The 19,154-nt window shown below is 38.3% G+C and overlaps 1 protein-coding gene across 1 annotated transcript in view; it reads right to left on the bottom strand.

Moving 5' to 3' along the window:
* The window catches only part of SV2C (synaptic vesicle glycoprotein 2C), a 158,297-nt gene that overhangs the window by 117,992 nt on the left and 21,151 nt on the right, over window positions 1–19,154 (bottom strand). Inside the window, exon 2 of the mRNA XM_075182034.1 lies at window positions 2,883–3,555. Coding sequence (XP_075038135.1) covers window positions 2,883–3,444 — 562 coding nt within the window. The 5' untranslated portion in view covers window positions 3,445–3,555. The remainder of the gene's footprint in view (window positions 1–2,882; window positions 3,556–19,154) is intronic.

Here is a 19,154-nt window from a genome sequence, read left to right as displayed (position 1 = left end):
TCAATCTATGCAATGTGGCAGCTGACCTGCTCCCTGCAGTTCTGGATAGGCTGCTTCACTGTTGCACAAGATGGAACACTGGTGATTTACCGGGATGTGGAAATAAATAAATAAAAATAAAAATACAAATGATTCAACTATATCATAATGAAGGCATCTAAGTTTATCCCTGGATTTTTCAAGTATACTCTGCCTGTTGTACTTGACGAAGGAGCAGGTCTACAGGAGGATGGGACCACACCCTACAAACTCGCACAAGGTCCAGATAATGAAAGGGAAAGTCGGGCTGCAGAGTCAGGAGATAGAAACCAGGAGGCTGTAATGGCCAGTGGTAATAGGTGCAAAGCCTGTTAATCAAGAACTAGATTTGTAGAAGTTATGTACTGAGGTTGTCAGAGATGACAGTCTTGTTGTTTGAGATCACTGACAGCCTAACTGAACCAGACTGCATAAGGACTTCTTCAGCATGTAGCTGTCATTAACCTTCTGCCCTATCAGAGAAGTCCTGCAGCATTAAGGTGGTGCACACTGCCATCCTTCTTCTGGATTAAAAACTAGAACAGCTGAAGATGGAAGCCCTATTACCATTGAGTCACAGTGATACCACAGCAGGGCTGCTCATAAAGAACTGAACTAAAGGGGGGAGAGGTCACAGGTTGTTAAATTATGACACAAAGGAGGGGAAATAAAAAAAAAATGGTTAATGTGAAGTGGTTCTTTAAGTAGCTGTAGCAGAGTCCACCTAAGAAAGTGCCATTTACCTCCCACTACCAAGGAATAACAGTTCTGCATGCTATAATTTATCTGCCAGCTTCGGTTTACTCTAAATGGTGCATAAAAAATTGTCTAGTCATCTCATTTCACTATGTCTATTTTTCACCAAATTAATTATAATTGTTTAACAACACAGTTTCTCATCCTCTCTTTTTCTCTCTCTATTTTCACTTAATCTCTACTCTGATATGTCCTAAAAGAGAGACCATCATAGCAGCCACACAAACACTTTGAGGGTGCTTCCAGTTGCACATTTTGTTTTGAAGTATATCTGAAGCACTTTAATGACTCTACCAATACTCAGCTAATACACTTCTTCAACATTCTCATACATCAATGAATTCATAATTCTAACACGTTCACATGAATAGAATTCTAAAAACACTATGAATGCCTAGGGACAACTCTTCCAAGCTCTGGGGAGAAAAACGCCCATTTCTTTCCTAAAAATATAAAAAAAATAATTTGATTGCACGTACCCTGAGTGTAATTCAGATGGGAGGAGCTAAGCAGATTGGAGGCGTTCCTAGCTAAATGTGGGTTAGATGCACTTATGTGCATCTTTTGACACCCACATGCATAAACAAGATTTAATGTTGTAGAGCAAGCAATACAATTGAAAGGGTGGATTCTGTACAGATTCTGTGGTCATCTCCACATTAACAAGTGGCTGCAGAGCATCTTTTCTCCAGCTAACTTGAGGTGTACTATAATGGCACACCTTTATGCACCTTCCAGGTTCTGAAAGCCTAAATGAGGCTTTGCTGTGCATGTGCCAGCCCTTGCACATGGTAAGAAGAGCAGAGTGAGAGCCTACGGGGGAGATTGAGAAGCATTGAGTTCCCCTTGACGACAGGGTCTTATAGCCATAGTATGCCCTATCTGCCCTGCTGGTACTATTACATTCGGGACTGGCTGCTCTGTTGAGCAGAGGCTATGTGCTTTCATTGTTTATTTTTATTCCTTCATGTCCACCCTACATTATATTTTAGTTTTGTTCGGATTTATTTAGTTTGTCCTTTTTTTTGTTGTGGGAATATTTTTGTTGAATTGCTTAAGTGTACCTATCAACTCCATATATTTTAGTTGAGGCAACCACTTTGTGGCTGAACCAATGAGAATGTAGCCTCTCAAATTCACTAGGAGCTAAGGGACATCACTGAGGCACAGGGTATTTTATGGTCTGTATGTACTTTTAGCTTTTGGAAAACTTCATGCAATGCATATTTTATGGCCGTTACAAAAAAAAAATAAGTGCTTTGATACTGCCTACCTGATAAATTCTTGTGATTCCTTCTCAAAGTTAAATAATATTATGTTTCTGCTTTTCACCAAGTGAAATAAAACTGTCTTACTGCTTTTCACAAAAGGAAATAATACTGTGTCTGATTGTTAACCTGGACTGAATATGATAACTGATGTTAAAAAATTGCCTTTTACTTTAGATAATAAACTCAGCCCAGGTGATTGCAGTAGGAAGTGTAAAGAGCAGAAGCAGAAAATTATCTTAGTGTGAAAAGAAGTTGGTTTTCCATTATTATTATTACTTATTAGCGTTATTATTATCATTCATTTATATAGCACCAACATACCCCAGAGCATTTCAAAATTGGGAATAAATGAAGTAATAAAACAATACTGGGCATGCACAAAAAAAAGAACATTTTAATTTCACCGGTTCAAATATGTTAGTGGTAAAAACATCGACATACCCTGATTTGAACTTGCAGTTCGAAATTTTCAGTTCACAGTCAATCTTAAATTTAAACTCATATACCATTCTCAAAGGGCACAAAAGACTTGTTTGAGGTTTAATATTGGTTCTTAAGAAGGTGAGGGGTTAATGTGGCTACATAGAAATTACTTTGTATGTTAGGCTAACATATGTTCCCCCTGGTCTGTTAATCCTTGTGATTTACTGTCAAAAATTTTAATACACCACACAATTTATATTTTATCTAGACCTTTGTTATACCTACAGGGAGCACTGAAACAACTATAAAAACTTATAGAGGTCACTTTTATTGCATTTATAGGGGCTAGCCAATGCCCAATCCCTGCCTTCAACTGAACAAATTGCAAATTTAAATAAAACAGTCTGTACTCACCAAGCCAGCCAGAGCCTGAATTGGGTATGCACATATCAGTCTCTGCACTCGGCAACACAAATCCAACCACAAACACTTCAACTCCATCAGCCATTAGAGCCATGCCAAGCACAAAGAAGAGAGTCCACTGAAAGCGGCCATGTCCACATTCTTGGATAATTAGTTCATACTGCTGTGCTAGCTCTTCTTCATCAGCTTTCCTTTCACTTTCTAGCTCATGCCGACCTTTGTACTCATCGGGGATGGGTTGACCAAGAGCAAGCATGCCATCTTTTCCTTGACTAGGTATTCCCTGATATTCCCCATCATATACCTCATCATCTTCATCATGTCCTTCTGTTGCTTCACTAGACCCCTCGTCATCATTAACTTCTTCATTGTAGTTGCCATGTGTGTAGTACTCCTCTTCATCTTGGAACTGGTCTTGGGTTCTGTGAACATATCCATCATGTTCAACTTCTCTCACTCTATTTGGAGTTTTGGATGTGTGACGTTTTGCTTCCTTAGCTATGTCCTTAGCACCTTTTGCTAGTGAAGTCCTATCTCTGTAGGTATCTTCCATCGTATACAATTACTAACTATTCTACAACTAGAAGCACAGATCTGCGTTTTGAGAATAAGCTGCCTCTGTTATTACACAGATGATGTATTACACCGAATGTGAAGTAGGCATCTGCAACATAAACAAGAGAAGACAATTTTAGCAATAATGTCTCAGAACAGCTGGTGGTGAAGAAACCCCTATAGAATTAAATGCCATATGACAGCACTCTCAACAAATGTTTTATAAATAATTTAACTAGTTAGAAAATGCATTTATTGCTCAACTGTACAAAATAAACAGGCAAGTAACAGTGTTTCCTAATTATTAATTCTTTAGCAATATACAGCACTGTCTCCAAAACCTTGTTTAGTTTTGAAATCTACAAGTAGAGATGATTGATTTAATGAGATCTGGTTAATGGATCATATAGCAGTTCATAAAGTGACTAGCCCTGGCAGATAGGGGGGGATTCAATTCCCCCCGAATTTGCGCGCCGTTAAAACTATTACCGGTATTACGGTAGTTTTAACCCAGCTTTCTGTGCGCAGCTCAGGGAGCTGCGAGCAAAAAGCCGACACTGAAACTACCGTAATAACGGTAATAAAGCGCATTATTACGGTAATAGCTGTAATAATGCGCAGGCCGCGTTACTTTTACCCGTAACGTGGCCAATTGAATTCCCCCCATAGGGTTAATGTACTTTACTCAGACTGTATGTTGGGGCTATTCAATATGGAAATGTCAATATGACACGCCGCTAGTAGTTGGCTTAGCCTGCCAGTGACTATGTAACCCAAGAAGCTGTGTGTTTATGATCACAGTGCTGGCTACACACCTGCTGATCTTATTACCTAGGCAGGAAGTGATATGAACCATTTACAATTTAGCCAAATGTTGGGTGGCCAATTGGGTCGATAAGACTATTTAACACTTGGGATGGATTACACGGGCGCCTGCTGTTTTCTATTATAGGGTAAATCTTAAATTTGCGGATGGTAGATGACAGTTCACGTAGTAATCTGATGACCGCATTTTCAAGAATGTTTGAAATCGATCCACTTATTTTAAATTGGTTGAATTAAATTGTGTGCCAATCGTTTGGGGCCACATTATTTGATGTTGCTAAAAGTGTTGCTACCATTAGGACTAGAGAAGGGAGGTACTTGATACATACTTCTTACAATGTCACCATAATGATGGATCACAATGATATCAGCATCACAAGGGGACTACGGCTCCCCTCTTAAAATGCAATTCTTCAATGCCTCTTCTGCCTCTAAACCAGAAAAGATCATGCCCTGTCTATACTAAAAGATATCACACTCTCATATCTACGTCTTGCTGTATGGTAGCTTATATACAGTAGTAATATGTGCATTTACATTTGGTGATTAGTGTATAAGTTCTTTTAGACACAGGAGAAAATTAAAATGATTGTATCCTTTATGAATGTAAATTCATAAAGCCATGTGTATTTCATTACAATGGCACCAACAGCTGTAATGATACTGAGCACTAAAACATTCTCATTGTGGCATTTTTATAGGAATGCAATGTTTTATTAATACCCACTGATGCTTTTTATTCCAAATGATAATGAATTGTGTTGTTAGATTTATTGATCGTATTTAAACAGTGTAAAAAACACATTGGGATACTTTACTTGACTTACAATGTAACAATATGTGATTTTATATGAATACAAATGTACAATATGGAAATTCAGCAGTGTGCTTATTTCTTAACCTTCCTTTTGTAATTCTCTGTAGTTCGCCACTTGCAATAATAAATCTTAAACAGCATGTCATGTCCACTGCTATACTTAGAGGCTTAACTAGAGATGAACAATCATTCCTGATTGTTCACTGAAAAGCTTGGACAGTTGGTAATCTATCTTGATAGGTGGGCATTGTGCCTCTTATTGCCCCAGGGCATGCTCACTACAGGCCCTCTGCTGAGCGAATGGTGTAGGGAAAATATGGGATTATGTAAAAAAATCATTAAACATCTACTTTATAAAGGATACCTAAAAACATTCAGGGGAATATTTACTAAACTCCGGGTTTGAAAAAGGGGAGATGTTGCCTATAACGACCAATCAGATTCCAGCTATCATTTATTTGGTACATTCTTCAAAATGACAGCTAGAATCTGATTGGTTGCTATAGGCAACATCTCCACTATTTCAAACCCACATTTTAGTAAATATACCCCTCAGTCTCTCACCCTGTTAAGCTAAGCAGTGGCACAGTTGTAGATTATGGTGAACTGAAACCATATCTTGTAATATTCCCAAATGGAAAGTCAGAACACGTTAGGCTATGCTCCCCCAGCCACCAAAACTATGCCTATATTAGGCATATTACTGCCCGTTTGACTACCAAAAATCTGGACAAGTTGGCACGTGAGTAGCAATTGTTTCCTCCTGCACTATGCATTACTGTTTGTATGCAGTAGTAACACTAAGTAAACAGCTATTTGGTCTATTGTACTGCATGTACTAATGTACATAAAGCCCCGGAGCCTCTGCTTTTGGAGCAGAGCGACACCATATGTAAGAATTGTTTATGATGTACAATGGATCTCTGCATTAAATTGGGCAGAACTGACCTCCGCCACCTCTGATGTGGCAGACAATTTTGCCTTACAGAGTAGGGATAGAAATGAAGCACATGCCATATGGTAATGATAGTTTGTTGCCTCAACCCTTCCTCCACGCACTCCTCCCAGCTGATGCAAATATGGTGGAAAGAGTAGAACTGCACCAATCGTTCCTCCATGTATGTTATAATGCACAGGCCCCCATTTATGTCCAATCTTACTGTATTTTGTATTTTTTTACCATTGCATGTGTCTCATATTTATATTAAGAGACGAATGTATAAATATATTCCTGTGGTACGTCTTTATCTTGCAACTTTATAACAATGTTACGAAGTTTACTGGCCAAGCCTTCTATTCAATAAAGTGTCATTGTTTTGGGCAGCACAGTGGCTTAGTGGTTAGCACCACAGCACTGGGGTCATGAGTTTGAATCCTGACCATGGCCATAGGGAATTTAGACTGTAAGCTCCAATGGAGCAGGGACTGATGTGAGTGAGTTCTCTGTACAGTGCTGTGGAAATAGTGGCGCTATGTAACTAGCTGATGATGATGAAGATGATTGTTTTTGTCCCAGTCATTATCTCCTTATCTCCATCCTGAGCACTCATTTTATATTATTATTATTTTTATTATTATTATTATTATTATTATTATTATTATTATCATCATCAACATTTGTTTACTGCATATAGCACCAGCATACTCAAGACTTGGTATTAACAAACTGACAAAGCAGTAACAGATCTTATTCATGTGTGACAAACCTCTCACAATACAACACCTTAAGGACATGATCTAGTGACAGATGTGGAGGAGGGGGCTGAGGGTGGTAAGGGTAGAGTGCATTTTGAAGGGCCACAAAAAAATGTGTTTTGACAGAAGATCCCCTTCCCCTAATAATGTAGTAGTTAAACATAACACATACATAATATTTACACAATAACAGGCAGTAAAACATATAATAATCAGAGAATAATGATGCAGAATGACCAGACGTATGTACCGTTTTTTTTATAGCCATAATGCAAGTATGATTTTGTACAGAAGTAACAAATGAAAATGCAAGATCCGGGTGCTGCTTTCACTAATGATCAAAAACTTCTTGTGTTACTGAAAGCACATAAATGATAGTCAATAATACATCTTAGAAAGACCAAGTACAGATACTGGCTAACATTGCTGGAAGATGTCTTGTGTTTGCTTTTTTGTTCCAATTGTCATGCATAAAGAAGCTATAGCTGCTTTAGTTTAATGCTGCTATATAAGATAAGTTTTAAAGTAGCCAAATTATTACACTATACAATATGTTTGACATGCAATGTAGTATAATTTGCTTTTACTAAATGCCTAATGTATTTGGTGTAAATCTTTGTTCATGTATAAGCCAACTGCTTGGGTAAGTTGGAAAAATTGCTAAATTGTGCAGAGATGCAGATGTGTATTTTGTTGTGCAGCATTTTTTTCAATACCCTCTAGTTATGCTTATGAGCAATAAAACTTGTAAAATCATTGTAAAATCTTAAATGCAATGTTAACATTTCAGAACGCAGAGGTGTAAAGATTACAATTGAAAATATTTTGTTGTGTTTTTATAGGGTTACACATCATCATCATCATCATTTATATAGCGCCACTAATTCTGCAGCGCTGTACAGAGAACTCACTCACATCAGTCCCTGCCCCATTGGAGCTTACAGTCTAAATTCCTTAACATACACAAACACAGACTAGGGTCAATTTAATAGCAACCAATTAACCTACTAGTATGTTTCTGGAGTGTTGGAGGAAAATCACGTAAACACAGGGAGAACATACAAACTCCACACAGAAAAGGCCATGATTGGGAATCGAACTCAAGATTCCAGTGCTGTGAGGCAGAAGTGCTAACCACTAGGCCACCATACTCCTAGTGCTCATTCACAGGTGTGAATCAGCACTAGGAATAGGGACATTGCGGTCTATTGTGTGCCTGATGCCCCTTAAAAGCGTAACCCCAATCCCTGTCCTTCCAAAGTCTGTGAGACCAGGCAATGTGCTTGAACATCAGAGATTGCAGTACGGCCCACACAGTAGGAAATCTATTTCTTGGGTCTCACACTATTGGGAATGGACTATAGTATATGAATATGAATCTCAGAATTGATTGTGATATACACCATTACATTACTGTAATTAAAATGTGTCCAGTTTCCCTCTTTATTCACTTCATTAAATTATGGTTAATGTTATAGTTAATAGGAGGGACATTGGAGCTAAACATTATTCCATACAGAGCACAATTACAGACAATGAAATTAACTCAGTTAATCTTGAGCTAATCAAAATTACCCTGTATGTGTGCTTTGCAATGTCTTAATGAGACTCTTTTATAAAAAGAAAAACAACAACTTTGGTTTCCCCCACTTACTGCTATCATGGCTCTCACAGCAGGGCTGCAAAGGGAGTTGTTCCATCAGTTTGTTCGTTAGTGATTTTACATATAGGGGAGTATAATAGGGAGGAGAAGGAAGATTTGGAGATATGCAACTTATTTCATGGTGTGCTCAATGCCACCGTTGAAATGGACCAACCAATTATTTTAACAAAATATTAATCGGAAGCTTTATTTGTTATTGCCGTTACATAGCTTTGACACTATTGCTTACTTTTCAACAGTGCTCTTCAGTGCTGTCATTGTGCACTAACCAGCTTATTTATATTAATACAACCAATTAATTATAAAACCCCAACTGTATAAATAAAAGCAGAGTGTATAACAGACTGCTTTATCAGAGGACGTAGAATAAAACAGTGCGATTCACTTCATTTAATGCATGCAAAGTAAACCCTCCACAAGCCTGGCCCAACCCAGGAGATACTGACGTTCCCTGGCTTGTAACACCAAAGTTTGGGAGGATCTAAGGAGTTTAGTGTGTACACATGAATCGGCATGCTGATTGTGACTTTCAGTCGTTAGTAAAATCGTTAACTATATTGCATCAAAAGAAATTTTCTGTAGGGTGTGCCCAACCTAAATAAAGGATTATTCTATGGCCATTGAAACACTTGTAAATTAAGTCCAGGTCAAAGTTATTGATTTAATCCGATAAATGACAAAAGGCTAACAGTACTCCCCACACTCTACTATGGATGATGTTAAGGTACGCACCCACTACATAAAACTAAATTGTAAAGGATCTGTTCCTTCTACTACTCACACTGGTAGCCAGGGGCGGATCTAGAATTCTATTTTATGGGGGGCGATTTAGGGGGGGGCGATTTAATCCCCGCCCTCTTTTGACAGCTAAGGCTGCCTGCGGCTGCACACTATGTGCAGGTCCATTCGGCAGAGATATGGGAATTGAAGCTAATAAGAACATTCCAGTCATTGACTAAAGGACTCAATTTAACACAGCAGAGTGGCTCTAGACCTTTGAAGTTGTAGGACTTTTACTCTTCGATCCGTAACGAAAACCTCCTTTTTATTAGTTTAGCTTATCTTAATGATGTATTCCCCCCCCCCCCACCTCTACAAATTTCTTGATGTAACAGTTCTTAAATGTTGTGCCTTTTTCTCAGTCATTCATATGTAAACTTGCCTGATGAAGGGGCCTCTGGGCTCTGAAAGCTAGCAAATATAATATTTATTTTGTAGGTTAGCCAATAAAGCTATCACTCCTATAATACTTTTGTCTTTTTTGACACGAAAGTATTTAACATCACATAGATTTTTCTGGCTAACATGGTGCTGCAATAATAATAAAAAAATATTTTTTGCTACACATTTTAAATCTCTGTACTAAAGATATGATTTTAATAATGGACTTCTGAGTGCCTCAAAAAGAACATTGTTTTCCCTTTTTTGAACCTGTGTATATTTATGTTCAAGGCAGCACCATCTACAGTAAGAGATAAGGTTAATTAAGTATTTATTATTATTACAGTAGTAGCGTCTAAATCCAGTGCAGCTATATTACCATTTTGTTTTGTGTGTACTATTAATTTATTAAGAAAAGAGAGAAATGTGTATCCTCAGCTGATTAAATAACAAGATCTGTGAATTCTGCAGGGTGTCACAATGATTTACAGGTCTGTTTGACCCAGTGTTTCCAAATGTACAGTATCCGTTCTAATGAAATTACTTTGGAACAAGATGACTTCAGTCAGTAAAATTGCATTTATCAAGACACCAGCACATGTGAAATAATGGTAACTTTAAGCGATAGTGAATCTGATTTGATGAATGACCAAACAGCATGAAACTGAGCTTTATACAGGGTCATTTATTGTATTGCAGAAAAAAGGTTTTATTTGTTGATCATTTTTCCTACTTGAATTTTTATATGAACCACAATTTCAAGCAGAAGTAAAGTTAGATGGGTAGAGGGAAGAGTGTCAGGGATGCTAATTGTCATCTGACACTTCTCAATAAATTAACCAAATTGGCTATATTTGGTAAGTCAGTTCAGGAGTAATAATGCTGCAGCAGTACTCAACTTCTAGCAATCAGGGGAATGACTGCTCAATTAAGGATGGGAAAAAGAATGCAATGAAGGCCTCTGAGTGCTGAACAGTCTGCTATCTTCCACATTCTCAGATTTGTTTTATTGTGGATCAAGTTAATAGATTGTTGGAATTGGTTAGGAAGGATCTAGCTGGCTTGGTATACACTGGTATAAATGACAATGTTAGAAGTAGGTGGAAGGTCCTCAATAATGACTTTAGGAAAATAGTCCATAAACTTAAGCAGGGCCGATATATTTTTCTGAAATTCTATCCGTGGCACGTGCTACAGTTGATAGACAGTGGGAGATTAGAGAGATTAACAAGTGGCTGAGAAGTTGGTGTAGGAAGGAGACCTTTGAGTTCTTGGAGAAATGGGATATTATTTCTTTCAACTAACGACTTTACAGTAGGGTCATCCTGAAACATAATATGGAAGGTGGATAGGAACAATGGGCAAGACAGTGCAAAGAATGACAATTAACCACAACCAAAAAGAGACAGCGATAATAAGTAAACTTATTGAAAAAGCATAAAACCAATAAGCAGGACTTAATTAAGGGAATTGGGGAGGACAATTAAAATGATCAGAAAGATACTAAATATATGGTAAAAAAGAAAAAGTAGTATTCCAGGTAAATTAGGTGACATTTACATATGTAAAAGGAGAGTTATGTTATATTAGGCATAACTGAAACAAAGATCTGTCTAATTATCATTTCTTACCTAGGCTTGTGCATGTGACAAGGGAACATCCACTGTGATTGGAGGAAAAGAGATTCCACAGTCTGACTTTACCAAGGTAGGTGATGATTGCCAATTAAATGCTTGCATTTAAAAATGTATTGGAAGCCTTATTACAAGAAATGTTATCTCTAGCTACGATTATTAGAATACGTTATTACTGTAGTTGATCCAGGGAAATAATAAGACTGGCATTTAATCTGGAAGAATTTTTTTCCCGCAATGAGGAAAAATTGGGAGGGTTTAAGGGTTGAAGCTTCAAAGTCTTGTAAGTGAATGTCTCTCTCTCTCTCTCTCTCTCTCTTGGAGACAGGTATGGAGGCAGGTAGTGGGTGGCTGGTACACTATAAAAGAATAGGTTGAACTTGATGGACTTTTTTTTCCATTTTTGTTACCATTTTTTCCCCCTGTGAAGATAACTGATGTATATTTTCATTATACTCACTTGACTGAACCGATAGATACATTTCTGAAACACAAGATGACAATAGCAAAAAATAATTAATTGAAAGTGGGGAAATCCATTGGCTGTGTTACTCAGGAAAGTAACGTGGCCCGCGCACTATTAGAATGGTAATTTTAACGTGGATTTCTGCTCGTGGCTCTCAGAGCTCAGGCAAGCAAGCAAAAATCAGCATTGAAATTACCGTACTAATGGTATTAATGCGCACTATTAACGTAGTAGCTGTAATAGTGCAAAGGCCGCATTACTTTCACAAGTAATGCGGCCAATTGAATTCACCCCTAAAAGGGGCAACATACACTGTGTCCTTAGTTCCTAGTGATTTGGTAAATTCTTCAGTTCAAAGTGCCGCAGTGATGTCCCTGGTTCAGAGTCAGAAAAAATAATATATAAATAGATAGTCGAGCTTCATTTAGCTACTGCAAAAGAAGGCCACAGGTGCACAGAGGAGGTAACAGGCTTGAACAATTAGAACATTTGAATAAGGACTGTATAATTTTAGAAAGGGGTATAAAATAAAATGTATTTGTGGCAATCATTGTCAAAATGTAGGCAACAGGCTGCAATATCAGCAGTGTAGAGAATAACAGCCTACAAGCCCAACGTACAGTATGTGTTTGGTTCCATCTATGTACTTGCTTGGAAGCATATGTGCATAAATATTCATAGATTAAGATGGTAGGTCTCTTTTACAGTATCAGTGGCTCCAGTTCCATTACTCAGGAGCAAATTTCTATCAACATCTCTCTCTATATTCCATTTTCCCACCACTATTCCAATAATGGTATTGGTGTTTTTTTGATAAAACTTTTATACGTTTTTTTTTATTATTGCTGTTCACTCCCTTCCACTCCCCCATCCAACAGAGCGTTTTATTTTGACAGTAAAAAATATTTGTTGCATCCAATTGTCGTTGCAGATTGGTGCCCTCTGCCTTGACACACTGTAACTTTTATTCTTTCTGCTTCTGCAAATGGTCTGGAATCGCCACAAGGCCCAGAGATACTTGAGGCCATCTGAATATGGAAGAGACTGCAGCTCAGATGCCAGGCAGCCAATGAAAACAGGAGAGGACAACTGTCTCTAGAGAATCCCTGGGTTAAAGAAAAAGTGCTAGCGGTGAATGGGGCCATGGCCAGCTAGACTTCCATCCAGTGCCGTAACTAGAAATTTTGGTGCCCTGGGCGAGACAGGGCACCGGCGCCCCCATCTAAGTGGGAGTGGCATTTGACAAATGGGCGTGGCTAGCACTTTAGTGAAAGAATTGTTATATGCACACACACAGTGGTATATCTCAAAAATATATAGCGATAGGTATTGTAATATTTTATGCAGTTAATATGTGTAGATTTAAGTGAGTTTAATATATTGTGATATTCATTTGGGGGGTGGGGAGGAGAGAGATAGAGAGAGAGAGAGAGATTCACTTGCAAGACTTAGAAGCTTCAACCCTTAAGTCCCACAGTGGAACGAATGTGCGTTCCACTGACAGGGAGTTCGGCATTTGCGTTCCAAATGCCGAACTTCCTGTCAGTGGAACGCACATGCGTTCCACTGCGGGACATAAAGGTTGAAGCTTCAAAGTCTTGTAAGTGAATGTCTCTCTCTCTCTCTCTTGGAGACAGGTACGGAGGCAGTTAGTGGACGGCTGCTGCCCCCCCTTGGCCTTGCGCCCTGGGTGACGGCACCGCACCACCCTCGTTACGACACTGCTTCCATCTCAATGTGATTAATCATTTCTAACTCCCTGTCCTACCGAAGTGGAGTGAAAATGCTCTACAGAAAAACCCAAAACATTGTGACTCATTTTGGAACTTTGACTATTTCTTATTGGATTAGCCCCTGGGACACCATCAATAGGGATGAGTACACGGTATGTTCAGTGATATAATAATTAGCCTAATGGGTCCCTTTTTGTAAGTGATAATAATAACCACTTATATCGCTGCATTGTTTTATATATTTCTCATCAATCTTTTCATAGGCAACGTGCTTGTTATTAAGCATTTTTATGAAACATTGATCAATGCTTAATTGTTGAATTTTCTCATTTGTGAAAATTATCTTCAATCTGATGGAGTCCATATGCATACAAAGTTGTATACATTAAATATTAAAAAGTAATGTTTAATGGATTCTGTGTAAATTGTCCAGTTCATTTAAGTTTTATTTGAAATACATACATTTGGATAATTATATAAAGGAAACTCCAAAGAACAAGGATTTTTTAGGAGCATTTTCACAAATGATAATAAAATGATTTGCAAAGTATTTTTTTGAGCTCTTAAACTGCCTTCTGGTGTGAACATATGCTATATTAAACATTTTAACAATCTGTTTGTGAGGTTGAGATTTCAATTGAAAATTGTGTTTGGAAATTAACCCACCAGAGCAGAGACGGAGCGCGCATAGCTCGGGTACCATAGCAAAATCTATACAGGGGCCCGCTGATGCCAAAAGCAGGACGGGGGCCTTTTGTGAGTATGAGTGATTTATCTCAGAAGAAACTTCTGCTCTGCTCTTTTGAGAGCAGAGCTGGGGCACCTGGCATTGACAGTCCCCCCAGGCTGGGCCACGGGGAGGGGGCCATGTGCCCCCATGCCGGAAGTCCAAAGTCCATTTTGTTTGGACCAGTGGCGATTGTGCTGCAGGCAGCCTATGAAGGCAGCACATAGGCGGCCCGCATTACATACGACTCGATATGGCTGTGTCATCCATTGGTAGAATACTGGTGCCACATCTTGTATGCTCTGATGACAGTGCTACCCTTCCCCTAGACTACAAGAGCCCTGTAGCAACAAACAAATGATTATATGTGAGTGATGTGGCCATGCGGCAGCGATTACCACAGTATTAATGGGTCAGGGTGTCAGATTATATATACATTATACTATATATATATATATATATATATATATATATATATATATATATATATTATACACACATGGGAGCCTCAATCTCACTAGCAGCTCCCATAAAACAGAGGCCAATATACTCATGACTCGCCCAATGATACGATGGGAGCTCTTGGACAGTAGGATACTCCTATTTAGGCAGGGGATGGGACAAACCCCACCCACGCAGCTATTACTGAAAGCCTGAGACATGCAGGAGAAGAGCAAGGAAGCACAGCAAGAAAAAAGAGGAACAGTGAAAGAAAAACAGAGAGAGAGAAAGAAATTACAATCACTTTTATTCAGGTAAGTGTATGTTGAGATTTTTAATAAAATCTTTTATTTGTATTTTTATTGTTAAAAAAAAATAGCATACATTATTTCTGTGTGAGCATAGATCATACAAATAGCGAAAGGACAGTCTTTTTTTAAAACATACCAGATAACCATAGATAAGTTTACCCAGAATTTGTAGTAATTATAAAGAGATAACTGTGTTGCTAGAGGAGAGACCAAGGAAGGAAGTGTGAATGGGATGCAAGGGAACTAGGGAGTCATATTTAATAAGTTTTATATAGATTAAGAATTTTTTTTCCTCTTGCTACTTATTAATTATACAGACGCACATTAGCGCAGCTTCTTCAACTTGACCCATTTAATAATCTTTTGCTTGAGTGAATCTTGAGCCAGCAGAGGAGAATTTGAAAACACCGGTTCAAATGGAAGTATGGTGCATGTTAGCTACAGTGGTGTATGAGTAATTCACAATAACTTTCTTTAACTAATAATACTAATGTAAATAGTACTGCATTAGAAAAATGTGACAGAGGCACTGGGATATTGGTAACTAACAGATATACAATATGGGCCTGTTTCCTTAAGGAAAGTGAACCAACAAAAATAGTGATTTTGAATCTTGGCAACACCATGTTGCAATGCAAGGGGGCGACTGAGTTTATGATTTTGCACATAAGGAAAATACTGAGTGTTTTTTCATGTAGCATGAAAATACTTGATGGCTTTATTTTTACACTGACATTATAATTTGATCTAGGACATAATAAACTAATAAACAAACTGGGTAAAACAGACAAAGAGGTGAGAAGGCCCTGCTCGCAAGCTTACAATCTATGGGATAATGGGAGATTGACACATGAGGTTAAGTATACATTTTGCATCTTGGCCCAGCCAGACTGCAAAGGCAAAAGTGACTCATAAGCTAAATGATCCTGTCACACAACAAGGTTGGTCAGGGGGTAGTTGTCTTGTGTGAAATTGTGTAACAGGCTAAAGGTAGTGAGGTTAAGAGGGTGGTTGAGGAATATTATAAGCTTGTCTGAATAGGCAGGTTTTCAGAGAACGCTTGAAAGATTGTAGACCAGAGGAGAGTCTTATTGTGCGAGGGAGAGAGTTCCATAGAGTGGGTGCAGCCCGAAAAAAGTCCTGTAACCGGGAATGGGAGGATGTAATGATGGTGGATGAGAGACGCAGATCTTTTGCAGAACGGAGTTGCCGAGTTGGGAGATATTTTGAGACAAGAGAGGAGATGTATGTTGGTGCAGCTTTGTTGATGGCCTTGTAGGTTAGGAAAAGTATTTTATATTGGATTCGGTAGAAGACAGGCAACCAGTGTAGAGACATACAGAGTGATTCAACAGAGGAATGGCGATTTGCAAGGAAAATCAGTCTTGCCGCAGCATGCAAAATAGATTGTAGGGGTTTGAGTCTGTTTTTGGGAAGACCAGTAAGGAGAAAATTGCAATAGTCAATGCGGGAGATGATAAGTGCATGAATTAAGGTTTTAGTAGTGTCTTGCGTGAGATATGTGCGGATTCTGGAAATGTTCTTTAGGTGTATGTAGCATGACTTAGATATAGAGTAAATGTGGGGAACAAAGGATAGGTGTGAATCAAGGATTACACCTAGGCAGCGAGCTTGTGGGGTGGGATTTATGGTCATGTAAACTGTATACAAGGAACACCCCATAAGACCTGCTCTGACCCAGTCATCTAGGCATCACAATTTTTCTTTGTCAAAGTAGCTCAGATCCTTACATTGGTCCATATTTTATTTTATTTGTTACATTATTTTTTTTCATTAATTAATTATCACTTATAATTTAACATTACCACTGGGTTAAGCAACACTAAAATAACCTCTCTTTATATTGGTAAATATGTATTGCACCGAAAACCCCTCTTTAAAGGATAGTCTGCTACCTATCATCATCAACATCAACATTTATTTATATAGCACAAGCAAATTCCGTACGCTTTACAATTGGGAACAAACATTGATAAGACAATACTGGGTAATACATACAGACAGAGAGGTAAGAGAACCCTGCTCGCAAGCTTACAATCTATAGGACAATCCCTATATGGGCCAGTGCTGCGTGCTTGCCCCCCAGGCTAACGTCTGCCAGCCAGTCCCTGATACCAGCCACACCGCTTGCATCAGAATTTTCACTTAGTTTCCTATTCACTAAAACAGAACTTGAAAGCCAGACAATACTTCTTTTAGTTTTTTCATTTATAGCTCTCCATAGAAGAGGTTCAGCAGACTCAGCTACTATGGTAGGTATAAAGGTTTAAATACTGGCCCCAACATTCAGTAGATAGGAGGATCTCACTGAGGTTCCCTTGTTACATGAATCATAAGGCCAGCACTAGTGTACTTGTGTGGTGCTGGTCGGAATACAACTCTGATACAGATAACAGGGGGCAAACCTGCTATATGTGGTGGGCAGAATTGGTTGAGAAGGATTGTCCAAAAGTTGCAAACCCCTTTATCAAAAGAAAATAGAATCTGAAAGTCCAATGTAAGTACTTCACACTATGATTACCCCAATACCAGAATCATACCCCACAAGTCCGGGATTCAGAGATCAATAATACATCAGGAGAACAATAGCATCCAAAATATTTACTTCAGCGGAATCATACACAATCTACCCAATGACTAATTCATCCTAACAAATTCAACTTAGAATAATTATTTTCCTAGAACCCAGTTTCCTTATATAGCTGAGTGGACAGAAAAGTGAGAGTATAATAGTACAGTTGTTTTACTGATATTGGTATTCAGAGGAAAGGGCAGATACAATTTATGGGACATCAAGTCACAGCAGTCTGAGATTTGCATATTTAACACTCATGTTTCACAGAAATTCCTGAGCCTCACTGTCTGTTAAGAGCTTCAGGGAAAGTATGTCAGGAACATACAAATACAAATTAATTTTAAGAAAGAAATAAATACAATAGAGGCAACAAAGGTGTGATTTTATTCCACAACACATTACACGACTTATCAATTTTGCAATTTCCTTGCAATTTATGACAGTAATGATTTTTATACTGATGAATGATGAGCATACAAACAGGAGAGAAAATTATTTTTACTAAGAAAATATTTTTTTTGGTACGCTATATAAAAAGGGACATTCAGTTGAAAACCTGCAGTATAGGTTGGCAAATGGTTTGATTACATCAGCCATAAAATACTAAAGACACTTCAAGTAATGAACGTAGTGATGTTCACTGACTTTGGACAGTTATACTGGCTGCCAACCTAAAGGTGGTAACCCACTAGCGTTACTTAAAAGAACTCCATTGCCCACTGTGTGTTCACCTGCAGACAATATGAGTGAATAGAGCAGATACCAACCAAAAGACTTTGCCACACAGTTGCTTCTGATCGCAGGTGCGAACGGGAGTGGGTACAGGTCATTGCAACCAATAGGTTCATCCCCCGGAGCTGTTAAATGCTTTTGCGAGCTTTAAAAAATGCTAGTAAAAGCATGATTTATTTTTAATATCACTTGGTCACTTGCCTAATATTCAAGCAACAGAACCATAGAATGATTTGTCCACACACACAGGAGGGGATTTAGAGTTGCATGTTAAAGATATCAGTTTCCTTGTGCACAAACATGCATCCACACACTTCTGTCGGTATTTGTAATGACTCATATGTTAAATCTAACGTATAGATGCATGTATGCAGCAATTGTCATTATCAGTTCAATAATGGCACCTGTCTTGTGTAGGTCACAAAATGAGACGCATGCTTAGTTTGTGTGAGGGCCCCGGATCCGTCTCGCTATACCAACTCTAAATTACCCCATAGATGACTTCATCACAGCCTGGTAATGCTGTAATTAAATGACAAGCAGACAGTCCAATAGAGGCCAACCTCCAGCTATATTTTCCATGCCAATACTATGATGCAATTTGTTGGCAAATAAGGATTGTGATATTGTACCTTGTGTGGTCAGCTGTATTGTGATTTTCCACTTTTGGAAATTCCTACTCTTTATATTGATTGAAAAATGCCTAAAAATATGTTTTGCTTTATATAGTGCTAAAAGAGCCTCATTGATTGTTTAGGTTGACTCCTGATTTTCACTATCTTTAAGGACATGCTGCCAACTGCTAAACAGGACGCACCCCATTAATGCACCTGCTCCACCATTTGTATGTCATTCAAATAAATTTAATACAGTAAATTTTTACATGTGGGTGAACAACTATCAGCAT

Source organism: Mixophyes fleayi, chromosome 1 (genome assembly GCF_038048845.1).
Source record: "Mixophyes fleayi isolate aMixFle1 chromosome 1, aMixFle1.hap1, whole genome shotgun sequence".
NCBI lineage: Eukaryota > Metazoa > Chordata > Amphibia > Anura > Limnodynastidae > Mixophyes > Mixophyes fleayi.
The sequence above is the reverse complement of the archived record's forward strand: the minus strand, read 5'-3'. Positions and strand labels throughout refer to the sequence as shown.